Source organism: Panthera onca, chromosome C2 (assembly GCF_046562875.1).
Source record: "Panthera onca isolate mPanOnc1 chromosome C2, mPanOnc1 haplotype 2, whole genome shotgun sequence".
In the NCBI taxonomy this organism is placed as follows: Eukaryota; Metazoa; Chordata; class Mammalia; order Carnivora; family Felidae; genus Panthera; species Panthera onca.
This window is the reverse complement of record NC_138347.1, coordinates 152,927,307-152,940,187: the sequence shown is the minus strand read 5'-3', so window position 1 is coordinate 152,940,187 and position 12,881 is coordinate 152,927,307. Positions and strand designations below refer to the sequence as shown.

Sequence of the window (12,881 nt, the reverse complement as noted above, 5' to 3'; positions counted from 1 at the left end):
CTTCACGCACTTTCCCCTCCCCCCCCACCCCCCATCAACCCTCAGTTTGTTCTCAGTATTTAAGAGTCTCTTATGGTTTGCCTCCTTCCCTCTCTGTAACTTCCCCCCCCTTCCCCTCCCCCATGGTCTTCTGTTAAGTTTCTCAAGATCCACATTTGAGTGAAAACATGTGGTATCTTTCTCTACCTGACTTATTTCACTTAGCATAATACCCTCCAGTTCCATCCACATCACTGCAGATGGCAAGATTTCATTCTTCGGAGAGAGAATCTTAAGCAGGCTCCATGCTGAGCGAGGATCCCACAGGGCTCGATCCCACAACCCTGGGATCATGACCTGAACTGAAATCAAGAATCAGACACTCAACTGACTGAGCCACCCAGGTGCCCCAATATCTTCTTTCTTAAACAGCTAACTAAATGTGATGACTTTCTAGGAGGTTGAAAATGGCAAACGAAATGTAGGATTATTGTGATGACCTATAGACTCCTAAAACTTCACCTACAGACCTCTTGTCAACTGTGATTCCTATATCTATAACCTCAGAATGATGCCTTACATACAGTGAATTGAGATCTGATATCGTATGGACAGTCCAGTGCCTAGAAGTCTGTTGATTAGTTGGATGAAAAGCCAGCCTAATATGTAACTTCCATGGGAGGTCTTAATGGTTTGGGCTTATTGCCACAGTTCGTATATATTCCCCTCTCTTCCTGTCAAGGGGAAAGCCACTGAGTGGTCCCCAGTCGCTACTGTTGACCAGGGGGTGCCTTCCTGGGGCCTTTGAAGACAGGTAGGCGGCGTTCAAGTCCTCTGCCTTGAGGAGCCACATCTCTTGAAGTTCCCTTTCGAGTGGCTCCTGACATGGCTCCCTGCGGTCGTTGGCCGTTGCCTCGAGCCGATGTGCCAAAAATGGCCATTCCCCACAATGTGCCACGTAAACACAAATCGTAGCGTGGTTGGGAGACGGAACAAAGCAGGTGGCTGTGCTGATGTATTCATTGTGCCACACGGGCCTGCGGGTCAGCACGTTTCACACTTGGAAGATGGCTAGTCCCTTCACTCAGCAGACAGTATTGGGTCCCTACCAGGCGACAGACTCTGGGCAAAAGGACAGCGGTAGACAGAAGAGGCCTTAGTCAGTCTGGAAGACCTCTGGGAAATGCGGTTAAGTGACCAGAGATGGTGGCTGAGCCACATACACACACCCGAGCAGGACTTGGCCGGGCCAAGCTTGTGCCACCAGCTCCTGGGCCCTCCCGCATGTCCCTGTGGGGCCGCTAACGGGCCCATCATCCACTGTTGCTCTACGTGTTTATCTGAAAGAAACCCCTTACAGGTCAGCAGATGGCCTGTTCCAGAGCGGGGCTCCAGACCCCCCTCCGCCCCCCACCCCCACCACTGGCCTCCTCCTGTGCCTCTGCGCAGACCCAGGGCCTTCCCGAAGGTCCCCCCCCCCCCCCCCCCCCCGCTGCACCTCAGGCGCCCTCCTGCTTGGCAGCCCCAGGCCCTGACTCCAGTACCAAATCCACAGTGAGGGCCCTGAGCTAACCAGCCCCTTCTTCAGATACTGAAATGGATCCTAATCAGCTTTGCCAAAGCTGGGATGTTAGCAGACGCCGGGAGCCATAATTTAAACTGTGTGTGTCAGGATTACGGTAGCCTGCCAAACCACCATGCAGGAAGAAAACTTTGAAACGTGAGACTCTTTTTAAGGGAGAAAAATCCAAATGAGTTCCCTCCCCTCTCCCTTAGCTCCTGCCCGGGCCTCGTGCCTCTCCAAGACCCTCACAAAGGCCTGTTTACGGAAGAAAGCGTGGTTGCTCAGAGCTACGGTAGGGAGAACCGCTTGGTGTGGGACTCGGGCACGTTAAGAAGTGCCTTCGGCTCCTTAAGCCAGCCTCTGAGTCAGGTGGCAAGCGAGTGAAGACGCCGGGAGGCTCTTCCGTTGGGAGAAAAAGCCGCGTCTAGGGCCCCCCGCTTCTCTCTCCCCCCCACCCCCTCCCCTGGGCAGTTGGCCGGAACCCACAGGCCGCCCCTCGGTGGAGGAGAAACCCTCTGCCCCCTCCTCTCCCGTGTTCAAGGAACCGTCCCCTCCCTCCTCTTTGCCCCTTTTGCCAGGCGAGATGACCAGCGAGATGAAGCGCCACTCCCCTGCCAGCCCTGTGGCCAGCCCCTTCCCACGATGGCCGGGACCCCCGGCCCTCCCCTCTCCCAAGCACCGGGCAGGCGGGCTGCTCCCCGCCCTCAGCTGGGCCCGCTCCAAGAGCCTGCCGCTTTCGAGCTGGCGTTGGGTCCGTGGTTTTTATTTGAGAGCGTTACTTCTGACCTCAAGCCGAAACCCTGAGAAAAAGAAATCTGTGAAAGGGCTCAGAGAACGCGCAAGGTTTGGCGGCCCCTCCGGGGGTCGTTGGCCTTCTCGCCTTCCCTCCGACCAGGCCCATCCTTGCCTCGCCTCCGGAGAAGGAACGCACAGATCCACGCGCACGTGTGCAAACACGCGCAGCCACCAACACCCTTCACGCTGCCTCAATTAAAACCGTGTGCCAGAGACAGTCAGTGGGGACTTATTTATGCTTGGAAGTAAATATTGGGCTGATGTTGCCCTGCCGACATCTCCAGACAGAGACGTGCTGTGTAAATAGTCGGGTAACCGGAGAGACCGTACACATGAGGCCCCGAGCTAGTCCAAAGAAGGAGTGTGTCCGAGGTCCTTGGAACGGCTTCCCGGGAGGTAACCCACGGGCCGGGGGAGGAGGGGGTGCGGATCTCACAAGAGCACAGATACTGTGGAGTCGTGCGGTCCAGTTCCTCACGCGCTGCAACGCGGGCTGGGAAGGAAGAGGCTGGTGCAGACCCCAGAACTCGGTCAGGCCTTCTTCTCTCTTCCTAGGCCTCGAGCCTCCCACAACACCTCCCTGATGAGGGCTATCCTGAGGAAATCTGCCGTTTCCCTAGTTGTTTTCGGGTAGGTTTTTGATAGAAGGTTATATCGGAAAATTGTGAAAGTCTCTCAGGAGGGCTCAGGGCGATCGATGCTCTTCGGGGCTGCGGGCTGCCATCAATCAGGGCCGGTGCGGACAAAAGCCAGAAAGCAAGCTGAGCCTCTGTCTGCAGCTGAGCAAGGCTTGGCTTGAGTCCTCCTCGAGGGTTTCCGTGAACGTTTCCTCCGCTGCAGACAGAACTGTTTTAAACACGGCCCTCTGCCCTTCAAGTGGCAATGCAAGCCCTTGGAAGGTTCCAGAAAAAAAAAAAGTGCAGGACAACATTGACTCCACTGGATGGGAATGGACTGTGGGGCTGCTGAGGGTCCAGCTTAAACTCATTATGAATCATCCCCCAGGGGGCGCAGCTGGCAGCCAAACCAGGTTTGCCCAGCACTTCTCAGCCGTCTCCCCCAGAGTAACCAGAGCGAGAGGAGGTGCCTAAGGAAGGCCTGCTGCCAGAGAAATGTCTTTGAAGTCTCAATTTATCTTCGTTCTAAGAATTTTATAACTCCTTGTGTGTATCCATCCTGTAGCATAAACATGGAAAATGCAGTTTTCCCCAAATTTCCAAAACCTCCTCGAAAACGATCGCCACCGGACGAGGGCTCCGTGTCTTGGGCCGCCTTCGCGTGAACCCTGGGTGTATGCAGCTGTGTGCCCCCCAGGCTGCAGCCCCGGGGTTGCTCTGGGAACCCGCCGAGGTCTGAGAATGCCATCGGTGTCTTAGAGCCAGGAGATGACCTCACCTGTGGCCCAGGAGCAGTCATCAGGACTCGGGGCTCCCCCTGTCGCGTCTCTCCCGTACACCGCTTCCGAGAAGGTCCTATGGCAATGGGCAGACCTGGCGTGACGCAGGTGTTGGGGGACCACTGCTCGGTAAACTCAGAGCCTGGGCTTTGGGTTCTGTACCAAAAGCCACAACGAGGCTCTAAACGGCCCAAAGCTGATATTCTCTTTTTCTGAAACGGAGTTAGCTTAGTTGTGCAAGAAACAATATTAGTTCGACAGAGAGCCACCACTCACCTTTGTGCAAACTAGCAAACAGAGCCCCTTCGTCCAGAAACTGTACTCCCATCCTTTAGAAAATTCAGGAAACCTGCGGATTTTGTTGAGGGGGAGTGGGGGGAAAGACACTCTACTGCCATCTGCTGGAAAATAGTTGTAATAAGTGGACATGTCCATGATATCCACGGCGTGAGGGGCACTGCCCCCTTCTTACAGTGCACAGCCTGCACCACTGTACCCAACTCCCTAGCCGTGAGAGTGGACTGAGTTTTAAGAAATGGTCTTTGGGCTGCATCGAAGAAGGGCAAACGCCAGTGGCCAGCTCCAGCCTTCCGTCTAAGAGGCCACGCCCGGGTTGTGTCGGACACAGAGCGCTTGAGACCCCGTGGCGTTGCAGTGGGGCATAGAGTTTGCAAGGCTCTTTTGTTTCTGAGAGCGGCGTGACAGCCGTCCCGGGGGTGGGGAGGGATTCTTAGGACTGAAGCTGACACCACTCCACTTGAGAGAAAAGAGCTTGCTTCTGGATGCCTGCAGGAGATGATGGTGCTGTCACCTCGTTGGTAACAAGTATGACACTTAAACATGGGCACACGGGAGCTCCATGTGACCGTGCATCTGGCTGCTCTAGATCCTTGCTCGATTGCTTGCACACTCTATTTTAAATCCTTATGCTAGCACAGCTGTGAGAAAGTGAGCCGACTTTTGTGCTGCTTGGAGACGAGCAAGAAAAGTCTGTTCAGCAGGACAAGGCACGGCGCTGCTCCTTCGGTCTAGAACCCTACCAGCTGCCCCTGCCTCTCTTCCTGCGAGGAAGACTTTCAGTAAGTCAGACAGAAAACACGGGGTGCCGTATGGCTTGACTCACGCTGCGTGACAAACCATCCCGAAGTTGAATGGCTTAAAAGCAGCAAACGTCTGTCTAGCTCACAAGTCTGTGGGTCGGGCTGAGCTTAACAGGGGGGTTCTCTGGTCTCGGGTAGACTCGTGTCTGCGCCTGCAGGCAGTTGGGGGTTGGCCGGTCTTCGGGGGCCTCACTGAGCGCACTCGCATCTAGACCAAACTCGTGGAGGCCGGGCAGGGCTCTGGGAAGTGCGAGAGGCCTCTTGAGGACCAAGCGGGGTACCGACACGGCTTCGCCTCCACTGCGTCCGGTTTTCAGAACAAGTCACAGTGCAGAGTCAGGGGGTGGGAACCAGCCCCCCTCCTCATGATGGGAACTCCCGCAGAGTCACGTGGTGAGGGGCCTGGACGCGGGGGACGCAGGATTGTGGGTGTTTCTGCGGTTACTGCCAAGTACAGGTGATACGCTAAGCTCCGGGGACAAAATGCACAAACCCTGCCTTCAAGGAGTCCTCAGACTTAAGACAAACTCGAAGGATAATGAGGGAGCCGTTGAAATTCCGCCTGACTGGAGATGAGCTACTTATCTGGGATCGAAAGTGAGTAATCTGGGATTAGTGAAGCATTGCACCATCAGCAGGCAGAGTTCTGTGCTAAGGAACCTTATTTCCATCTTACACCCAGCCTTACTCTCGTGATTATGTCCTCCTTAGCACAGAAGGTGCTCATGACATATTTGCCCAGTCAACCACATCTTTTAACGGTATTTCAAACAGTGACTTCTGAGACATTTCCAGTAAGTCTTGGGTTGCTCTCCTGACCTTCTGCAGGCGTGCTTTGAGGGCCTTGACAACGGCCTTTTTCCAGAACATCCAGACCAAGCCCTGATTCCACATTCCTTGCAGAGAGGAGAAGGTGATAGGGACTTAAGGAGAGGAAAATGTGTGTGGGCAGGGGGGTGGAGGGGAGTGCCAGAGAGTGGGGTCCTGGCAGATGCAGTCTTATGCCGAGAAGAAACTTCCAGGGCCGAAAACACTAGGAACTCAGTGTCCGAAACGCTGGCCGTGCGGATTGACACTCAGAGCCGCAAACCCTTGGCAGTTGTTTTAAGAAAGCTTCTTCCCCGTCATTCAGCCCGCCTCAGCCCCTTCACTGACTGCACTCTGAGTGCGCTCCCAGGATTCCCCTGGCAACCCGGAGAGGCCCATCAGCCCCTTCTCTGGGGCGAGGAATTCCGCCCATCGGATGACGGAGGACGCTCAGCTCACAGGGAAGGAGTATGAGGACGAATGGACAGATAGAGAAGTGGGCGTGCCCGTGAGAGCTGGGCTGGCCTGACGACTCGCTCGGTGCAGGTTTCAGATTCGCTCCTGGCGGCACACTGCAGAAGTTCCTGGTCGTGAGCGCTTTCGAACGTGGCCACGGGGGTCACGAGCTCATGACGGTGTGGAACCACAAACCTGCAGGACAGCAGGCTCACCGACAGCAGACTGAACGCGTGCGGCCGTTTGAATTCCTCCATTCGAGGGGATTGAAACGGGGATTTGAGGGCGGGTCACTGATTTGCAAGGTGACCGCAGGAAACCCTGATCAGAGCAGGAAAGCGAGACAGCAAAAGAGAAGGAGGCCCACCAAGACGTGGTAAGTAAGGCTGGTTACCGCTTCGGGCAAGTTCCACCGGGGAACTCTGGTAGGTCGTGCACCTGAGGGTTGTCACAGCCAAGAAGAGGGGGTGTTGGAGTACCCTACTCCAGCTGGCCACGTTTAAGGGCAGAGGCAGGGAGGGATGTCTGACGTCAGAAACAGCGGCCACGAATGCTGGCGACAGAGGACGAGACGTGCCGGGTCTCTCCGAGCATGGGAGAAGGTCAGCTCCCATGCTTAATGTCTGTGATGCCTGTGCGAGAAAACCCAGAAACTCGTCTTGCCGGATGTGACGTCAGAGGGGAAGGTCTTTCCAGAACTGAGCTGAAGGAAACTGCCATCCCGGATCCGGTGAGATGCCAGTTTTCGGGGAGTTCACACTGCCGGGTGTGGGGCAGGTACTGCGTGTTTTGTAGGTTTGAGAGAAAGATCTAGAGGAACAGCAAGGTAGAATGCAGACTGACGGACGCTTTTCAAAGCCTGTTCTGTGAGAGCAGTATTTAGCAATTCCCCCACGATGGCTGATGTCTCCCCGGATAACAATAGGTTTATCAAAAGCCAAATGAGCTCAGGAAATGTCAAGTCCCTGAGTTTCTTAGATCCTTTACTAAGGGTCTATTAGATCCTTGACTTTCTACCGTGCATTACATACGTCTTAAAGGAAGAGGGGCGCCTGGATGGCTCAGTCGGCTAAGCGTCCAGCTGCGGCTCAGGTGATGGTCTCGCCATCCATGAGTTCGAGCCCCACGTCAGGCTCTGTGCTGCCCGCTCAGAGCCTGGAGCCCACTTGGGATTCTGTGTCCCCCCTCTCTCTTTTCCCCTCTCCTGCTCGTGCTCTGTCTCGCTCTGTCTCTCAAAAATATATATTAAAAAAAAATTTTTTTTTAAGGAAGAAAGAAGGCAGCATCTCCCAAACTCATTTGACTGTGAATTTTATTCGCAAATCACTATTTTACTCCCAAATGCCTTTGAATAACTCTCGGTAACTAGTGTTTGCCAGCACACCGTTCAGAAAACACTTCACCAAAAGCACTTTATAAGGAACGGTCATAAGAGAACCTGCAGAAAGTCCGTGCATTTTGAAAAGTGGCCCCACAATAATGCTCTTCCTAAATCGGTCTAATCTGAGGGGCTTTCCAAGCCTTCCCAGGTCTGTGAGTACAGGACTTTTTCTCCTCCTCCCCCAGGCTGCCTTGGGACCGAAAGGGCTGATTCTCCAGCATTCTGACCCGGCTTCTCCTCTCTCTGCCTTTTAGATGGGCTTCTTTCGCCGAAGGTACAAAGAAATTATTGAAGCTGAGAAAAACCGGAAAGAGAACGAAGACAGTTGGGACTGGGTCCAGAAAAACCAGTGACCTGCCACACCAGTCACGTGACCCAATCGGCCGCCTGTCGTCCTTGATCTTTGTATCTTCCATATTTGGAAGAAAGAATCTTCTCCAGATTTTTCGGAGGCCCCACTGATGCTGTTCTCTTCCTCGTTTTTTGTCAAGCCCAGGAGCCACCCTGAGGCAGCCGCTCTGGCCAGGTCACATGACTGGAGCCACCACCTGTTTCTTCTTTTTTTTTTTTTTTTTTGGTGGCAGCGGTGGGATCCACCTGTTTCTTCTTAAAGGTGAACTCCGAACTTGGGAAAGCAAGCTACAGAGGTGAACGATATTTATGGATGCAACGTGCGTGGTCAACCCTCAGGGGAAAACTGTTACCTAAAAGTATTTTTATAAATATAAGCCTTTTATGTACTGATTATGTCTTTATATTTGTATCGATGTTTTATTATTTCTATTAAATAGTTATATAATTCACTCAAGCACTGATCTCCGGGCTGAAATCTTGGAAGTACGTGTGCATTCGTACAGATCTGATCGTACTTTGGGACTTGCTGTTAAAAAGGGACGTTCACATAAAATAACCTGAGGAGACCTCGTGTGAGCCACGAAGCAGGCGGCACCACACGTATACTGGTTGAGGTCAGACCCCTAAGACAATTCGCATCTTTGTTGCCTGGAGTCGTTTGAAATAATGTGCTAAAGAACTCTAAGCGGTTTTTCATACATACCTTGCATCGGAAGGCTTCCAACAGGACTTTGAATGGAAAAACCTGCCCCTAGCACAAGTCTGCTCGGCATCACCTGTACGGACATCACACCCTCCTTCCACTTGGATTAATGGACAAGAGCTTGGAGCAAGGCCATTGGGTCACCTGGCAAACCTCAGCAAGGCATCTCATCCTGGACGTCATGCATCCGAGTCTGCTCGCCACGAGGACTAAGTCAGTGCCCACCAAGCAAAGACTTGTGTCAGAATGCTGTGATGTGTTGCCTTTTCGTGGTAATTTGAGGTCAGAGGTCTCCGCTTCCCCTCCCACTCTTGCTGCCCCAGCTGATGGCCATTGCAGATTCCTTCCCAGAGATGACCGTTCAACCTGTCCTTAGTTTTTAAAACAGCGTCTTAAGGGAGGTTCCCCGAAAGCAGACTCCAGTACAAAGATTTGCCTGCAAGTAACCGAATAAGGTGGTGTTCTGCCCATAGGAGAACGGCCCGTAGGAGACAGGAGACGGCAGTAAGGGGGTGAGGGAAGCAGGACGGGGAAGGGGAGGAAGCCAGGCAAGGGTGCCATTTCAGAGGACATCCCGAGGAGGGCAGCTTCAGCCTGATCCTGCGGGGAGCTCTGGAGGGTAAGTTATGTCCCAGAGTCGCCCCAACCCGGGGCAAGGGAGCTGATCTTTCAGATTCTTGGGCGCAGGGGAGCTATAAATTTCCCACTCTCAGCTCCGGCTGGCAGAACGGCTCCGACAGCCCAGAGGCAGTCCTCTGCAGGAGAGCTGCAAATGCACCCCCAGCCCGGGGAGGCATCCAGAAATGATGTGAAAAAGAATGCACTGGGACCTGGGCGCAGCGCTGGCACTTCCCTGCCCACCGCGCGCCTGAATGCTGAGTTGCTGCCCTTGGTTCCAGTCTCCCTGTTTGCCGGTTGGTGTTTATCATCAGCCGCGCTGTGCCGCCTGGTTTTGAGTGCAATGTGATTTTCTAGAAGGGCAATGAGATGATGCGTGTAGTGTGCCCAGCACAGCGCCTGGACCGCAGGGGACACTCAGTAACTGGCCGCAGCCCTGGCCGCGGTCGCCACAGACCTTCTGATGAGAGAAAAAACACGCGGCTGAGAACAGGGTCTGGCAGAGTCCTTAATGGCTTATTACAGCCCGCTGGAGCCCCAGGTGCATAAAAGATCGTAGCAAATGGGACCGAAAGAAGAAACAAGACGGGGATCTTTCTTGTAGGGCCTTGTCTACTGGAAGCTAACATGTTGGGGGGGGGGGGGGTCTGTGAACATCATTGCAAAGACGCAGAACTCCAGAGGAGACAGGCTTTTCCACGCACATTCCAGGCTAATACTTGGAAAGATAGCCAAAGTTTAGGCAAAATCATGAGGATGCCGGACAGTTGTGAACCCGGCGTGGAACAGAAGCGTCTTTTCATTTCTTATTATGCAGTTGACTCTGATGCGGAAAGACAACGAACGTATCATGTGTCCCTTCCTGGTGAATCTGGGAATAGATGTCAAGGCCAGAGGGTCAATGGCATGAACTAGGCTGATCTTAGAATGAAGGCGGGGATGTTGCTTCTGACAGGGACGGAGGCAGAGGTAGCTACCGGGCAGATGCAGTCAAAGACACCAGTTGTCAAAGTTCCCCCGTGAGTTGTATCAAAAGTAGTGAGGGCAGTTTTGAGGGGGTCTTGGTCACTCGCTTAAAGGACACTTTTAAGCTGTACATCAGGAGCTGCGTTAAGTGCTGGGGCTTCCCCAGAGAACTCCGCAGCACATTCTGCCCGGAGAGCCAAACCCTCCCGCCAGAGGCGGACAGAGAGTCTCCTCTATGAGACCCCATGTGCGGCTTTCCCTCAATGGACTTTTGCTCGTAGTATCATGCAGTCCTTTAATAAGCCATTGAAGATTGTTAGGCGGTAGGCCTGGGTCAGCTCCCTCAGTGGCTTTGGACAAACGCATTTACAGCCTGTAACCATCTCCCTTACGAGGGGTGCAGACGCACTGGTGGCCACGTAGAGGATGACTCCTCCTGTTCCCGTGGACGGTCTCGGAGCCAGGATCTGTTTGCCCCTGGTCGATTCTGAACGGCAGACCCACATGAGCAGTCATACGCTCAGGAGATCACTAAGACTTCATAAGGCAGCCACTCCAGGAATCTGTCCGGAGAAGGACGGTGCCTCTGCCCGTCTGATGGTGCTGAGTAGCAGGTGGGGCGACAGCAGGAAGTTAGCTGCTTGACACGGTGATAAAGAAGCCCAGCCCACCGTGAGCCCTCTCAATAGGCTCTCAGGGGAAGCAGGCAGGGTGAATGGCATCTGTACAACTTCTCCAGAATATTCTTTTGAAAGTCCACAGTGCATTCCGGTTTCGAACCCTCCTGCTTCTGTGGGTTCACTGTGGAATCCTATCAGATATCCTCTTACACAGCATTAGTTCAATCTGCTTCGGCTTTTAGTTATGTATTCAGTATGGTTTTACCTGACGGGAAGATTGAGACACTTTTTAAATATGAAAAAGGACCTTTGTAAAAATTGAAAATAATGCCCGCTTTTCAAGAATGGTTGACTTATGCTCCGTTGATATGGGACTCATGAGTTGGGGACATCCCCAGAGTGAGTCCTAGAAAAGAAGACCACAAGAGTGAGCCAAGAAAAGACCACAAGGTTTAGGAATAAGGAGATACTAGAAGAAGGGGGCGGGTCCATTGGCTTGATGCTGACTGACAGGCACACGTCAGGAATCCGCTGTCTCAGTCAGCTGGTACCAGCATCAGCATCACCAGGAGTATTCTCACGTTCGGTGAATGTTGTAGAAAATCCACTAGAAAGTCGTCTTTCACCAAGTCATCTTTGAGCCAAAGGCAAGGGAGTTAAGAACAAACAGAAAAGCAGCAGGCCTCCCAGGAATATCTGGGACCTGTTTTCAATGCAGAAGTATAGTAGATCCCCCCAGTGATACATGTGCTGTGGGCTACCTGTTAAAACCCTAGCAGAGTCCTTTTTTTTAAAGGCTGTTCCGCTGCTCTTATTCTTGGAAAAGACATTGTGGCCAGGGGAATGCAGTTACACATAGGTTACATACGAAATGTGCATCTGGTGAAACGCACATGCACCTGACCCAGACTTCCGGAAATGTAGAGGCACTGCAAAGGATTGTTATGTCGGGGAAATGGCCCTTTAGCAGACAAAAGGCAGCAAGTGAGTGTCATTTCAGAAGTGCTCCGACGTACAGGGGTCGAAGCAATGTGTTGTTCTGCTATGTGGAGCAGTGGTACACACAGCGGGTAATATTTTCTGAAACAAAGAATGGCTGAAGGGAAGATACAGATGCCACTAGGGCCAAGATGAACCTACTAGAATGTCTTCCGATTTTCAGCACATTGGGATAATGAACAAATTTCCCACATGGTGCAATGCTTTATAGCACAATGGTCTAGATTTCAGACTTTGTTGTTGTTGTTGTTGTTTTTCCTAATGTGCACGGTGTGACGGGCAGAGTGAGTTTAAAAGCTTTAAGAGTGATTAATTGCATGGCAGACACCCACGCTAACTTCACTTCCAGAACTTGACTGATGCATCCATGTACATTTACGTTGAGGAATTTTGGTGGGAGGGGTGTTCCTCCTCCCAAAGTCATTAAAAGTGTATTAAAGTTTATGCAGTCACTTCTAATTCACTTGCACTGTTAGGGGAATGCAGGTTTACAAAAATACATGTTTGGAATAAAAAATGGCTGCAGATGATTCAGGAGTTTGGTCTGTAATTTCTTTGCTAGTGAAGAACTTGAACCTTTTCAGGGTGTTGAAGATGCGGTTTGAATGTAATACGTCACGAGCGTTAAAGAGCACGTGCAGGTCTATCTAATCGTGCGTGAACAACCCCCTCCATGTGGCCGAACTGTCCCCGATCCTTGGCCTCCATTCCGTAGTCACCACTTTCTCTGTGCATCACCCACCTGCCCAGGGCCACACCTGGGACTTTGATCTGCAGACAAACGTGCCCAAATTAAATGGAGTGGATTCCTTGTTGTTAGTAGACTGCTTCCACTAGTCACCAAGCATTTCCCCAGAAGCTTTCTGGTAGCATCCTTACCCATTTACAAACATCGTGTTCTCTTACATTTGTAATCTCCATCTGTCTAGTTACGTCCCTGTTCTTATCTCAAATGCTGTTCACTTCTGTGTGTTTCTCTTTTTTCCCTGGATGAGACCAACAAAGATCTATTTTGCCAGTGCTTTCAAGAATAAGCCTTTGGCCATACCAATCAAACCTACTGGGTTTTGTTTTCTGTCTCATTCATTACTGCCTTTATACTTATTAAAAGTTATTACAGTGCCCCGTAGTTAAAATTCATGC

General features: G+C 52.3%; 1 protein-coding gene across 3 annotated transcripts in view; it reads left to right on the top strand.

The window, feature by feature from the left end:
- ITGA9 (integrin subunit alpha 9) overlaps window positions 1-12,881 on the top strand; it is a 357,855-nt gene that overhangs the window by 329,343 nt on the left and 15,631 nt on the right. Inside the window, exon 28 of one of the 3 annotated variants that reach the window (XM_078432514.2) lies at window positions 7,733-8,032. The exons of the other annotated variants lie outside the window; for them this stretch is intronic. Coding sequence (XP_078288640.1) covers window positions 7,733-7,831 — 99 coding nt within the window. The 3' untranslated portion in view covers window positions 7,832-8,032. Of the gene's footprint in view, window positions 1-7,732; window positions 8,033-12,881 lie in introns of those variants that run through there. 3 annotated transcript variants of the gene reach the window in all.